The 12790-nt window shown below is 34.5% G+C and overlaps 1 protein-coding gene across 1 annotated transcript in view; it reads right to left on the bottom strand.

The window, feature by feature from the left end:
* The window catches only part of LOC110461607 (calcitonin gene-related peptide type 1 receptor-like), a 64473-nt gene that overhangs the window by 20149 nt on the left and 31534 nt on the right, over window positions 1–12790 (bottom strand). The window contains exons 3-4 of the mRNA XM_021515146.1: window positions 6502–6602; window positions 78–169 (exon numbers count right to left, since the gene is read on the bottom strand). Of these exons, the coding sequence (XP_021370821.1) occupies window positions 78–169; window positions 6502–6602 (193 nt within the window). The remainder of the gene's footprint in view (window positions 1–77; window positions 170–6501; window positions 6603–12790) is intronic.

The following is a 12790-nucleotide window of genomic DNA, read 5'->3' as shown; positions in this document are numbered from 1 at the left end:
AAAGGGACTACATGAAAGCAGTAAGTTGAAAAATTGAGATGTGAAGTGTCGGGGATGGATGAAGGTGAAGCACTTACCGGAAGTAGGAAAAGATGAGGATAGCTGCGATGGAGAGGATGATGGAGACAGCGTATCCACTGTAGTATATACTGATGACTCTTTGAAGTGTCTGTAAAGCAAGAACTACCGCCAATTAATTATGAGGTATATTGTATAGTAATTTGTGTTTAGGTTTGATACGGCCTTCTGGCATCGATTAGTCAAAGGTTGGTTAATTTTAACAAGTTGTTAGTGGAATTTCAAACTATTGTCATTAACAAGCGAAGTCTTTCAACACAAAATAAATCATCAAAACAAATCATTCTAATATGTTCCTCCAAGTTTTCTCTTAACACCGAATAACTCTAACCAAACTTTGAGCAAATGGAGCCCGCTCTTACAATATTTACAGCACTAACTTGTAACATAGACATTCAAAATTCACAGCCAAGGGTGCCCTTTCAACACATGGCCAAAAAGGGATAAGATATATATTTATTCACTGAAAAAATATGTAATGGTAGAGAAGAGTTTTACAATCAAAAGTTGATGTGGGTTATTTTTCTCTGCATTATTGTTTTCCTTTATTTTGTAGTTCCGAATATTGATGATCTGTCATAAGTTTCCCTTCGTATTAGATTTATAATACAAGTTTTGGATTTTTCACGTTTGCAAGCCTCTGGCGAACAAATATGAAAAGTCCAAAACGAGTATCATAAATATAATATTAAGGGAAACGAATGACAGATTCCTTGTATCATATACTACAACGTAAACTGAATAATTGCGACTTGAAATGAATACTTTGCACTTGGCCACCCCTGAAACGATGCATATTGCGTCCGCTTCACTATGACGTGACGTCAAATTGATTGTTTCTATTCGGTTCTGACGTAATTTCCGGAGTGATATTACACACGTTTCATAAACATGATTTATGTGATGGCTTTATGACACTCCATTACACGGTTTTCATATGATAATCAAAGTGCCGAGGGCACTCAGGGATGCTGTGTATGAAGGATTCAAAAAATGGTATAAATGAGGTAGTATATCAGTACAGAATGGCAGTAAATGATAAGGTACATGTTGTTGAGTAAGGGTCATAATAGCTCATCCCCAAATCACAATTTTCAATAGAAATATATATAACAAGCAGAGTATTGTTAAAACAATATAGGTTCCTTACTGGCTACCATTAGCAGTATAAAAATAAGTATCGATGACCTTGACCCAAGAGCCCTGAAATTGGAACTTGTCTGATATTATGGTCCTTAATTAGTGTTTCAAATCGATGGAAATCCTTCAAGGAATGAAGCAGCTACAGCGCAGACAATGATCTTTTTTAGAAATAGTAACAGTGACCTTGACAAGACAACCCTGCAAACCAAAATTGTCCCTGTAAGATTATGGGAAAGTTTAATATTAAATAAAACAAAAACACCATAAATGTTATCTAGATAATACAAATAAATAATTATGATATTATTATCACAATTTCATAGTATCATGATTAATTATACAAAAAAAATAAAACGGGATTGTAGTACTGTATATACAAGACCCTTGTGTATCTCTCCTTCTGTCGATATTGTAACGAAGGTTAAAGTCCTATATAATTATTCAGTGCCTGGTTCATGTGAATAATATGTGTATAGGTTTTAATTGTTGATGTTCAATATGCTATATTTAAGAAGCACTTGTATTATACTAATCGTGCAAATAGCAAGAGACTGTATTGGGAAGCTATCTACAAACTCATTAGACACAGCTGCTGTCGCATTGGAAAGCTATCTTTAAACTCGTTAGGCTCAGCTGCTGACAACTACTTTAGTATAAGTAAACATTCTCTTCCACTTGGAGACTTTTCATTGAGACAAAGAAAACACGAAACCTACTTTATCAAGGACAGTTATCAAACAGTCTTTCAACAAGTCGCGAGCATGAAACTACGCAATGATAGACAAGGGGTGAAAACTCTTACACACACACTTTAGAGTATTGGAATACGAGGCGTAGTAATTTGAACCAAGTATAGTTCGGATAAAGTCTTTGATTTATTTTATCTAAAGATTTATCGCGGAAGGAGATAAAGTGCTGTTGGTTTTTTTTGTGAAGAAATTATTCGGTCCAAAAAGCGTAGTAATCTGAGATTGATATAGTTCATGATGCTCACTGAAAAATCTTTCTTTTCGTAAAAGATTAGCATTTGTTCTTTGATTTATTGATTGTTTTCATATGTATTTCATCATTTTATTAAATCATTAATCATACCATGAAATAATCAACACAGCATTTAAAGATCTTCCGCGGAAGAAGAAAGACTGCTGTTTGGTTGTGATTTGCCCACAGCATCCAAAAATAAAGCTTACATTGAACGTTTTCATGATATTATAAATGTTCATGAAAAGATACAGAGAATAACTAAGGTTACTTTTATTCATTTTATTGAAAGTTTGCTGCAGCTGCTTGATCGCTCTGTGTAAAAAACATCGATCATAACCATTATGTATTGAATTATGTAAAAACATACACAGCTTTCTCATAACAGATAATGCAGAAAACACATTTTTGGAAATAAAATGTCAGTTAAATTTGATTACTGAATCATCAAGAGGATGATTCTGAAGATATTTACGACAGCAGTATCTGGTGATGTGTCGCCATGTGTATTATAAGGCTTCCAATGAGTACTATCGCTATTAAACAACAAACGTATCAATTATTCATTGTAAAGACAAGTGACCTCATATACAGGATGTCGTCTACAGATGTCTTTCAGCCAGGCTCCCTAGCAGGGTCAATGGTCTCACAGGGGATTTTCGGGGGAATGAAGAAGCGAATCTAGCACACCTAAATTGTTATATTGGATGTAGGGTAAGATTGTTGATAGATAAAATGGTGAAAGTAATTATTTTACATACACGTACAGTAACAAATGCGGTTTCTTGCGACACAGAATAATTTACAATTCCGCCAAGACCTGTTTACACAAAGGACAACGCAGTATGTTTTCATTTTGTTTTCTGATACAGCATCAAGGTTCATTCCAATTACTGTCTATGGACCGAACAACATGATTTCTTTATTCTTGAATATTGAATATGTCTTTAAATAAATGTATCTTCTCACTTTTCTCTAAAACAAAGCTCTTTAGGTATTAGTTTCCTTTCAAGATATAACTCTTAGGTTTACATGTAATTTTTATGTTTACATGACACAAAATTTGTAAATCAGCCTTACAAATAAACTAAAATGTTCGAATACAAAAAAAAGGCTGTTGCAACCAAACAGATGTGTATTACACATGTAGAAAAATGTATTAAAGAGCAAATTAGATGGGGAATTTTCTTGACGATGATCATATTGTAAACTTATTCACGTGCGAATAATCATATATTACACATAATATCAGCGTGATATCTACGTGTTAAAGCCCATAATATGTAAAAATAACATCGTCTTTGTACTTTTCCTGAAATATCCAATTTTTTAGATGAAATTAATAAAGATATTTTTTCATTTCTATTTTGATGGTAATAATTATGTGTTTTACACGTAACAACTGTAATTTGCTGGCTACTTTAAACATCCGCGTTCCCGTACTTACAGGAAAGTATATGACAATCGTACTCATGCATATGTTACAGTTCACAATTGCGATGAAAGCGGCTGAACTGTTAGGCAGAGATTTTTTAGATAATACTGTTATATTAAAATCGACGAAAATTCATTCCAGAACGTCAAAGTGAACAAAATAATTTAGTAAACAACTTCCTGGAATACCAATAAAGTGTTCTTGAATTTTACTTTAAGAGAAAGGGTCAAGAAATAGTACATTCAGACGGAAATAAATGCATGTGTGCCATAATTATCATACTTTTGGTTAAGCTCCCCTCTCATCTGTAGATAAGTGTCCTTACATGAACAACCTGGAATATTCATTTGAACAACTTGAAATTCCAGTTCCTAAAAACCTCTTTATATTGTTTTTAGTAGGAATCAGTTCAGGGACTTTTGAGAGAACATATCGCAAAGGCTCTAATGATCAGAAATTATATTGATATACAGGTTAGTAATGTTTTTTGATTTTGTTTTCTGTTTGTCTTTTTATAACGAAATATGACCTGTCAATGTAGTCCGGGTCCAAAAATTTGACCAGTACACTACATAGTGTTCACGTGGTACTTTTTCTAAACTTTTAAAGGTTACGCTTCGGAAGAAAATAATGAGATATTGTATGTGATTTCCCTCCTTTTGGCGTTTTGACACCGATCAAAAATGCACTTGATATTTATTTTGTTCTCTGAATGACTTCAATTGCTGAGATAAATGAAATAAGGTGAAATAAATCCATGATTATTATCATTATGATGGTCACCCTTTCCCTAAATAGCCATAAGCCTCTTTGAGTGACTCTTTTTTTTGGTTAAAGGGACATGGCACTAAAATTTCATTTTCATGTCCAACCTTTCTAAGCTTAAACGGAAAAAAAGTGCTAGCATTTACATTAACCCAGAAGCGGAAGGCATTTACAACAACCCAGAAATGGAAGGCATTTACAATATATAGAAATAGAAGACATTTACAATATATAGAAATGGAAGGCATTTATAATAACCAAGACGTGGAAGGCATTTACAATACATGTAACCTAGTAGTGGAAGACATTTACAATAACCAAGACGTGGAAGGCATTTACAATACATGTAACCTAGAAGTGGAAGGCATTTACAATAACCTAGAAGCGGAAGGCATTAACAAAGGGCATTTACAATAACCTAGAAGTGAAAGGCATTTACAATATATTGAAATGGAAGGCATTTATAATAACCAAGACGTGGAAGGCATTTACAATACATGTAACCAAGAAGTGGAAGGCATTTACAATAACCTAAAAGTGGAAGGCATTAACAATAACCAAGACGTGAAATGCATTTATAATAACTCAGAAATGGAAGGCATTTACAATAACTCAGAAGTGGAAGGCATTTACAATAACCCAGAAATGGAAGGCATTTACAATATATAGAAATTGAAGACATTTAAAATATATAGAAATAGAAGGCATTTAAAATAACCCAGAAGTGAAAGGCATTTACAATAACTTAGAAATGGAAGGCATTTACAATAACCAAGACGTAGAAGGCATTTACAATAACGATGAAGTGGAAGGCATTTACAATAACCCAGAAGTGGAAGGCATTTACAATAACCAAGACGTGAAATGCATTTACAATAACCCAGAAGTGGAAGGCATTTACAATAACCTAGAAGTGGAAGACATTTACAATAACCTAGACGTGAAAGGCATTTAGAATAACCTAGAAGTGGAAGGCATTTACAATAATTCAGAAGTGGAAGGCATTTACAATAACCCAGAAATGGAAGGCATTTACAATATATAGAAATGGAGGACATTTACAATAACTCAGAAATGGAAGGCATTTACAATAACCAAGACGTGAAAGGCATTTACAATAACTCAGACGTGAAAGGCATTTACAATATATAGAAATAGAAGGCATTTACAATAAACCAGAAGTGAAAAGCATTTACAATAACCAAGACGTGAAAGGCATTTACAATAACTCAGAAGTGGGAGTTTTTTTGAATACATACATTTTTGACTTTTTATGGTTCTTAATATATGGAAGCTGAAGCCCATCGTATTAAAAGTATATGATATCCACCACCTAATTGAAATATCTTAAGAAATCGAAATGAAATTCCCCAGCCATTGTAGGCAACACACGATGACAGACGAAGGACGATCGTATTGGTTATCTGAGTTAAAAGCTTTAACATTTCATTGGTGTCATTTCAGATGACAAAATCTGAAATATAACATAAGTTTATTTTGTCAGCGATAAAAATGAAGGCGATGGTCATAATATCTTCAAGTATTTTACACAACTTATATTTATTAGAAAAATATTTAAAACGTTTCGAGAAAATGTCCCTTGTATGCAAACACCAAATGATATTTTTTTTTTTTGTCATTGTCAAAAAATATTTTCCGATTTGTAGAGTCAGTGCTAAGTGTTGCCTAACAACTAATTGGTGATTAATTTGTAGTTAGTCCATATCTTGGACAACAGAAATTCTATTTCTTATTTGCTAGATTCAATCAGAGATTAACGGATATGAGCATTATCATAATTCTTTATGTTTTAGGACTTTTATGATTCAATGGTAAGTATTTCATACATTATTTTATTTAAGGTGGGTTGTGCAGGCCTATTTTCTATCTGCTTTATTATAAAGACGAATAACATCAATATCATTCAGGTAAACTGTTGTTCTTAGTGTTATGTGTACCTGTATTTTGTTCACAGTAGAACTAAGAGGAAAGAAGATGAGGAGGCTGACAAAAAGGGTAAATAAGAATGAGAAAGTCGTCGTTGTCGTCGTCAGAGCTTTTGTCTTTTTTGACGACGACGATGACGGCGAGATAATTACCTCCTTGTTGCTGGCACATGGTGTATAGTTCGTCCACGTCCGGCCAGTGTCAGGGTGGGTCAGCCACGTCCCGTCAACACGACAATCTTTGAACGCTGGGCCTGTTAGTGTAAAAATATATTATGTTTTCTGATGTATGCTATAAAACTTTTGAAATCATAGTGACAAAGCAACCGCAAAAACACAATCCAAACATCAAAACGAAGGAAACTATGGAAAAGGGTCAAGCAACGTTATGGACGTCCTTAAATGAGCATAGCTGATAAACTAACGTCAGGTACACGTTCTGTCAGTATCGAATGGTATGTGATAGAGCAGTGAGAGATGTGTATACCTTTCTACGTATAAATATAAACTTTATTCAGTTTACAAAAATTATGAAACAAGTTATTTTAAATTATATTAATCACTCTTGTTGGCCCGGATGTTAGCGCGCAGATGGTCTATATTTGGGAGGAAACCGGAGTACCCGTACCTTTTCACGTACGATCGGGGAATCGAACCCCGGTCGCGTTGGTGAAGGCAAGTGCGCTATCCACTGCATCACCCGACCACCTTTCTACGTTTTACTTTACAAAGTGACAGCCCACAAGGTACTATTTATTTCCAACAATAATGTCTAACAATCTTGCAATTTTGTTAGGCAAACGCGAGGCTTCTCAAAATAAAACGGTACCCAAAATAGAATGCTTTCTATACGAAGGGTGAACCTTTTATTATCTTGCATAACAAATTAATAGCATCAGTTCTGAATCAAAATTGTTATGGTTTTTAGCAAAAGGAGCATTTTTTATTGCTCTACCACCTATCGTGTTAATAAACTTATTGAAAAATGGGGGATTGATATTTCTAATATGGCAAAAACATTGTTCAAACGAATATCTTAATGAGTGATTATATTTCATCCGAAGGTGACAAAATTTGATGGAAATGCAGAGAAATATTTTACATGTTGTCAGTTATGTTCATAAACAGACTAATAAAATGAGAGGTTCTGTTTTTGTGTACATAAAATTCTAAAACGTCAAATTGAACCCGGTTCAACTGAAAGAACACTACCAATAGACGCATGTGGCTTTGATACTGTATCAAAGGAATACACAAATTGAAAGCTAAAGACATCTAATATTATCATTATAGTTAAGGCGATTAATGTTCTTAACAACTAAATAGGAAAAGTATGTAATCACGCACACACTAAAATGGTTATCACCTTTTCATTTTGATTGACTTTAAAATCGAATTAATACGCATACCAAGTCAAATTATAACGAACGCTTCCACTCATTTAAGTTTGAACAGTAAACAGAAAAACAATTCACGTGCAAGTTTGTTCTCTATTTCATTATCTATTCTATTTGCATGTACAGTTGTTGGGTTGCAAACAAGTGACACGATGTCGGATGTAAACGTGGGAATTATAATCACTTTGTGAACGAAAGAAACGAAGGGCAACCGCAACTGTGGTTGATGTAAATTGACTAGTTACGGCGTATAAATATATACGATTTCCCAATGTTGGATACGGATATGTTTTAAAGAAAAGCAATCGACCTAAATCGATACATGTACACCATTTATCGGACGAAGTGTCGAACAAGTATGCAGATAAATACAGCTGTCTGGTGGGTCTACAATTTCTCACCCTCAGGTCACCTCTCCCGCTGAGAGTGAAAATGCAAGGTGTCATACACAGAAAAACCCGAATCAAATAAAACAAAACTAACATATATCTAAGTATATCACATAATCGGCCTGTTATCTAGTGAATTCGCCCGTGAAATATTTTTATATATGTCACTAGTGTATTATACCCTGGATCGTTTTTCATTGGCTGTGCCAGTCAGAAATCGATTGTGACGTCATAATTTGGAAAATAACGTGACGTCATCAATTGTGAATGGCGCAACAAAATGGCTGTCTCCGGTTGATTAGGCCCTCTACATTTTGCCTTTAAAACCTGTCAAAATGTCAGCTTACTGAGTTATGTGAAAATAATTATCTAAAATGTGTTTTCATTTCATATGAGCTTTTATGAAACTCGTCTCGAAGTTTTAATCTTTGCTCGCCAAGGCTAGCAAAAATAAGAACTCGTAAGACTCGTTTCATAAAATCTCATATGAAATGAAAACTCCATTAAGATCCTATATGTATGGTTCAGTGACAAACACACACATCTGTATGAATAGCTGTACATACGTCCATCTATCTATTGGCCAACAAACCGTGAGGTTTCACTTTAGAGAAAGTTGATCTAATAGTCTACACTCTAGAATGTTTTCCGATCCGAAAATATTTTATCGCCGCTCTCGCGGAAATACATGATCAATTTCCGTGCTGCTTGAATCCAAAACTATGGACTATATTTCTAGACTGATTAATGTGACAGACATACAGAATAACTATAATTTCTTTCCGAAATACAAATGATTCATCAAAACTACACAGTCGATCAGTAAAACCTAAATGATTCATCAACACCCCATACAACACGTATTCCTAAATCATTGATGAACACTCCATACAAAAATACTTTCTGAAAAAACGTCAACACACTAATTATTCCTAAATAATTTATCAACACTACAAAACAATATTTTAAGAGCGAGATCTACTTACAAGTTAACTGATTATGGAGGGCACCCACAAAACAAGTTGTTTGACAAATATATCCTTGACTGATTCCAAATGATGATTAAAACCCAACACTTACCACCCTTTATCACTTATTGAACATACACAGATACGATCTAGTATCAGGTCGTGATAATGGCTCCATCATACCTCTCAACATAAAGAAACACGATAAAATACTTTGAAAAGCTGAGCACTGCGATAAACATCGGTAAACATAAGAAGAGTTATTCAGACACCAACAGTTTGAATATATCGTTATCTCTTCCGAAGCCAAATGTAGAACAATGACTGTTTCACGAACAATGCTCTGTATCTCTTCGAGCATTTCATACTAAGGTCCCTACCTACGTTGGTTCTTCATATTTGATAATTTTATACCCAAGTTCCAACCTATACTTGTTCTAAAATTTTGAACATTTTATACCCAGGTCCCAACCTACAATTAATCTTTATCTTCTAGCATTTATACCCAGGTCCCTACCTACAATTGTTCTTTATCTTCGAGCATTTATACCTAGGTCCCTACATACAATTGTTCTTTATCATCGAGCATTTATACACAGGTCCCTACTTACAATTGCTCTTTATCTTCGAGCATTTATACACAGGTCCCTACCTAAAATTGTTCTTTATCTTCGAGCATTTATACACAGGTCCCTACTTACAATTGCTCTTTATCTTCGAGCATTTATACCCAGGTCTCTACCTACAATTGTTCTTTATCTTCGAGCATTTATAGACAGGTCCCCACTTACAATTGTTCTTTATCTTCGAGCATTTATACCCAGGTCTCTACCTACAATTGTTCTTTATCTTCGAGCATTTATAGACAGGTCCCCACTTACAATTGTTCTTTATCTTCGAGCATTTATACACAGGTCCCTACCTAAAATTGTTCTTTATCTTCGAGCATTTATACCCAGGTCTCTACCTACAATTGTTCTTTATCTTCGAGCATTTATACACAGGTCCCCACTTACAATTGTTCTTTATCTTCGATCATTTATACCCAGGTCCCTACTTACAATTGCTCTTTATCATCGAGCATTTATGCACAGGTCCCTACCTACAATTGTTCTTTATCTTCGAGCATTTATACACAGGTCCCTACTTACAATTGCTCTTTATCTTCGAGCATTTATACCCAGGTCTCTACCTACAATTGTTCTTTATCTTCGAGCATTTATACACAGGTCCCTACCTACAATTGTTCTTTATCTTTGAGCATTTATACACAGGTCCTTACCTACAATTGTTCTTTATCTTCGATCATTTATACACAGGTCCCTACTTACAATTGTTCTTTATCGTCGAGCATTTATACCCGGGTCCCTACCTACAATTGTTCGTTATCTTCGAGCATTTATACCCAGGTCCCTACCTACAATTGTTCTTTATATTCGAGCATTTATACCCAGGTCCCTACTTACGATTGTTCTTTATCTTCGAGCATTTATACCCAGGTCCCTATCTCCATTTGTTCTTTATATTCGAGCACTTATACCTAGGTCCCTACCTACAATTGCTCTTTATCTTCGAACATTTATACCAAGGTCCCTACCTACAATTGTTCTTTATCTTCGAGCATCGATACACAGGTCCCTACCTCAACTTTTTCTGTATCTTCGAGCATTTAAACCCAGGTTACAATCTACACTTGTTCTTTATCCTCGAGCATTTGATAAACAGGTTCCTTGTTTCCCTCCTCCGGGTTTTCCGAACATTTAATACCTATATCCCTACCTTCACTTGTCCGTATCTTTTAGAATTTTATAAACAAGTCCATTCATTCACTTCTTAGGTTTCCTCGAGCATTTTTCAAAGATCAACATTTTAATTTTCAGTATGGCTCAAAGCTCAAATGCTCTAACAAATAAAAAAGAATAAAAAATAAGATACAGTAATTGAATATCAAGTTTGAAAAAAATGCAACATCCCGCATATACTTGAGATAGACAATACATGTATGTCTATATAAAGTTTTCCCTTGCATTTTTTCGTTTTGATAGTATAACAAGAAGGTTTAAAGTGTCAATATGAAAATTCAGGTAAAAGTAAAAATAAAATGCACTTTCCATAGCTAGCATGGTTAAACGTATCTCGTATATACATATGTAATGTAATTCATAGTTAAGTGAACTGACAAGTCGAATTAAAATTTTGTATTCCAATTTGAAACTAAAAAGAAAAATTTACTTAGGGTTTTTCACTATTAGATGACCGACTTTTTAATACCATAAGGGTCAAATGTGTTTAATTTTTAAACATCTCTTCTGAATAATCAAGATGCGTATGGTGTTTGTATTTGGCCGAAATCATATTTGGATGAAAGGCTAACAAGATTGTAAAAAATAAATTACCCGATATTTTGATCTGTTTATAAACGGCCTGGGGCAACCTGTTGACACACTATAAACTACCCTTAGAGCATCTTCCACACAATCTATAAAGGGACCTAATGACAAAATGCTCACAGATTATAAACGACCATAAGGGTACCCTACGCACAATCTACAAAGGGCCCTAAGGACACAATACTCACAGATTATACATGACCCTGGGGTTCCCTCCTTACAATCTATAAAGGGCCCTAAGGACACAATGCTCACAGAATATAAACAACCATAAGGACACCCTCCTAACAATCTATAAAGGGCCCTAAAGACACAATGCTCACAGAAAATAAACGACCATAAAGGTAACTTCCTCACACTCTATAAAGGGCCCTAAGGACACAATGATCACATATTAAAAACGACCCTGAGGGTACCCTCCTTACAATCTATAAAGGGCCCTAAGGACACAATACTCAAAGAATAAACATAACCCTGAGAGTACCCTCCTTACAATCTATAAAGTGCCTTAAGGACACAATGATCACATATTATAAATGACACTGAGGGTACCCGCCTCAAAATCTATAAAGGGCCCTAAAGACACAATTGTCACATATTATAAACGACCATGAGGGTACCCTATTTATAATCTGTAAAGGGCCCTAAGGACACAATACTCACAGATTATAAACGACCCTGAGGGCACCCTCCTCACAAAATAAAAAGGGCACTAATGACACAAAATTCACAGACTATAAACGACCCTGAGTCATCCTCCTAACAATTTATAAAGGGCCCTAAGAACACAATATTCACAGATTATAAACGACCCTGAGTGTACCCTCCTCATAATCAATAAAGGGCCCAAATGACAAAATATTCACAGATTATAAACGACCCTGAGGGCACATTCCACACAATCTATCAAGTTTTCAAGTTTTTAAAGTTTTATTTTTACACTCACGCCACACGTATACGTGCGTAACAAGAGGTCACATAATATATAGTATACATTGATGGACATATAACTCACATAATATGACACATGATACAATTCATACAATAACAACCCATTTCAATAATTATTTTTGCTAAATTATTTTAGATATTAAGTAGCTTCATTACTCTTTGTATAAATTTACTTACTTTTGTTAAGAGTACCGTGTTACAAATTGAGAACATTCCTTTCATTTTGATATAAGTTGGGTTGACATAATAATAATTTGGTATATAAAGTTGTCTAACAGCTACAACAGATACATTAGTACATTGGTATAAGTAGTGGTATTCGTCCCCAACACAGTTATTACATAGGG

Source organism: Mizuhopecten yessoensis, unplaced genomic scaffold (genome assembly GCF_002113885.1).
Source record: "Mizuhopecten yessoensis strain PY_sf001 unplaced genomic scaffold, ASM211388v2 scaffold10641, whole genome shotgun sequence".
NCBI lineage: Eukaryota > Metazoa > Mollusca > Bivalvia > Pectinida > Pectinidae > Mizuhopecten > Mizuhopecten yessoensis.
The sequence above is the reverse complement of the archived record's forward strand: the minus strand, read 5'-3'. Positions and strand labels throughout refer to the sequence as shown.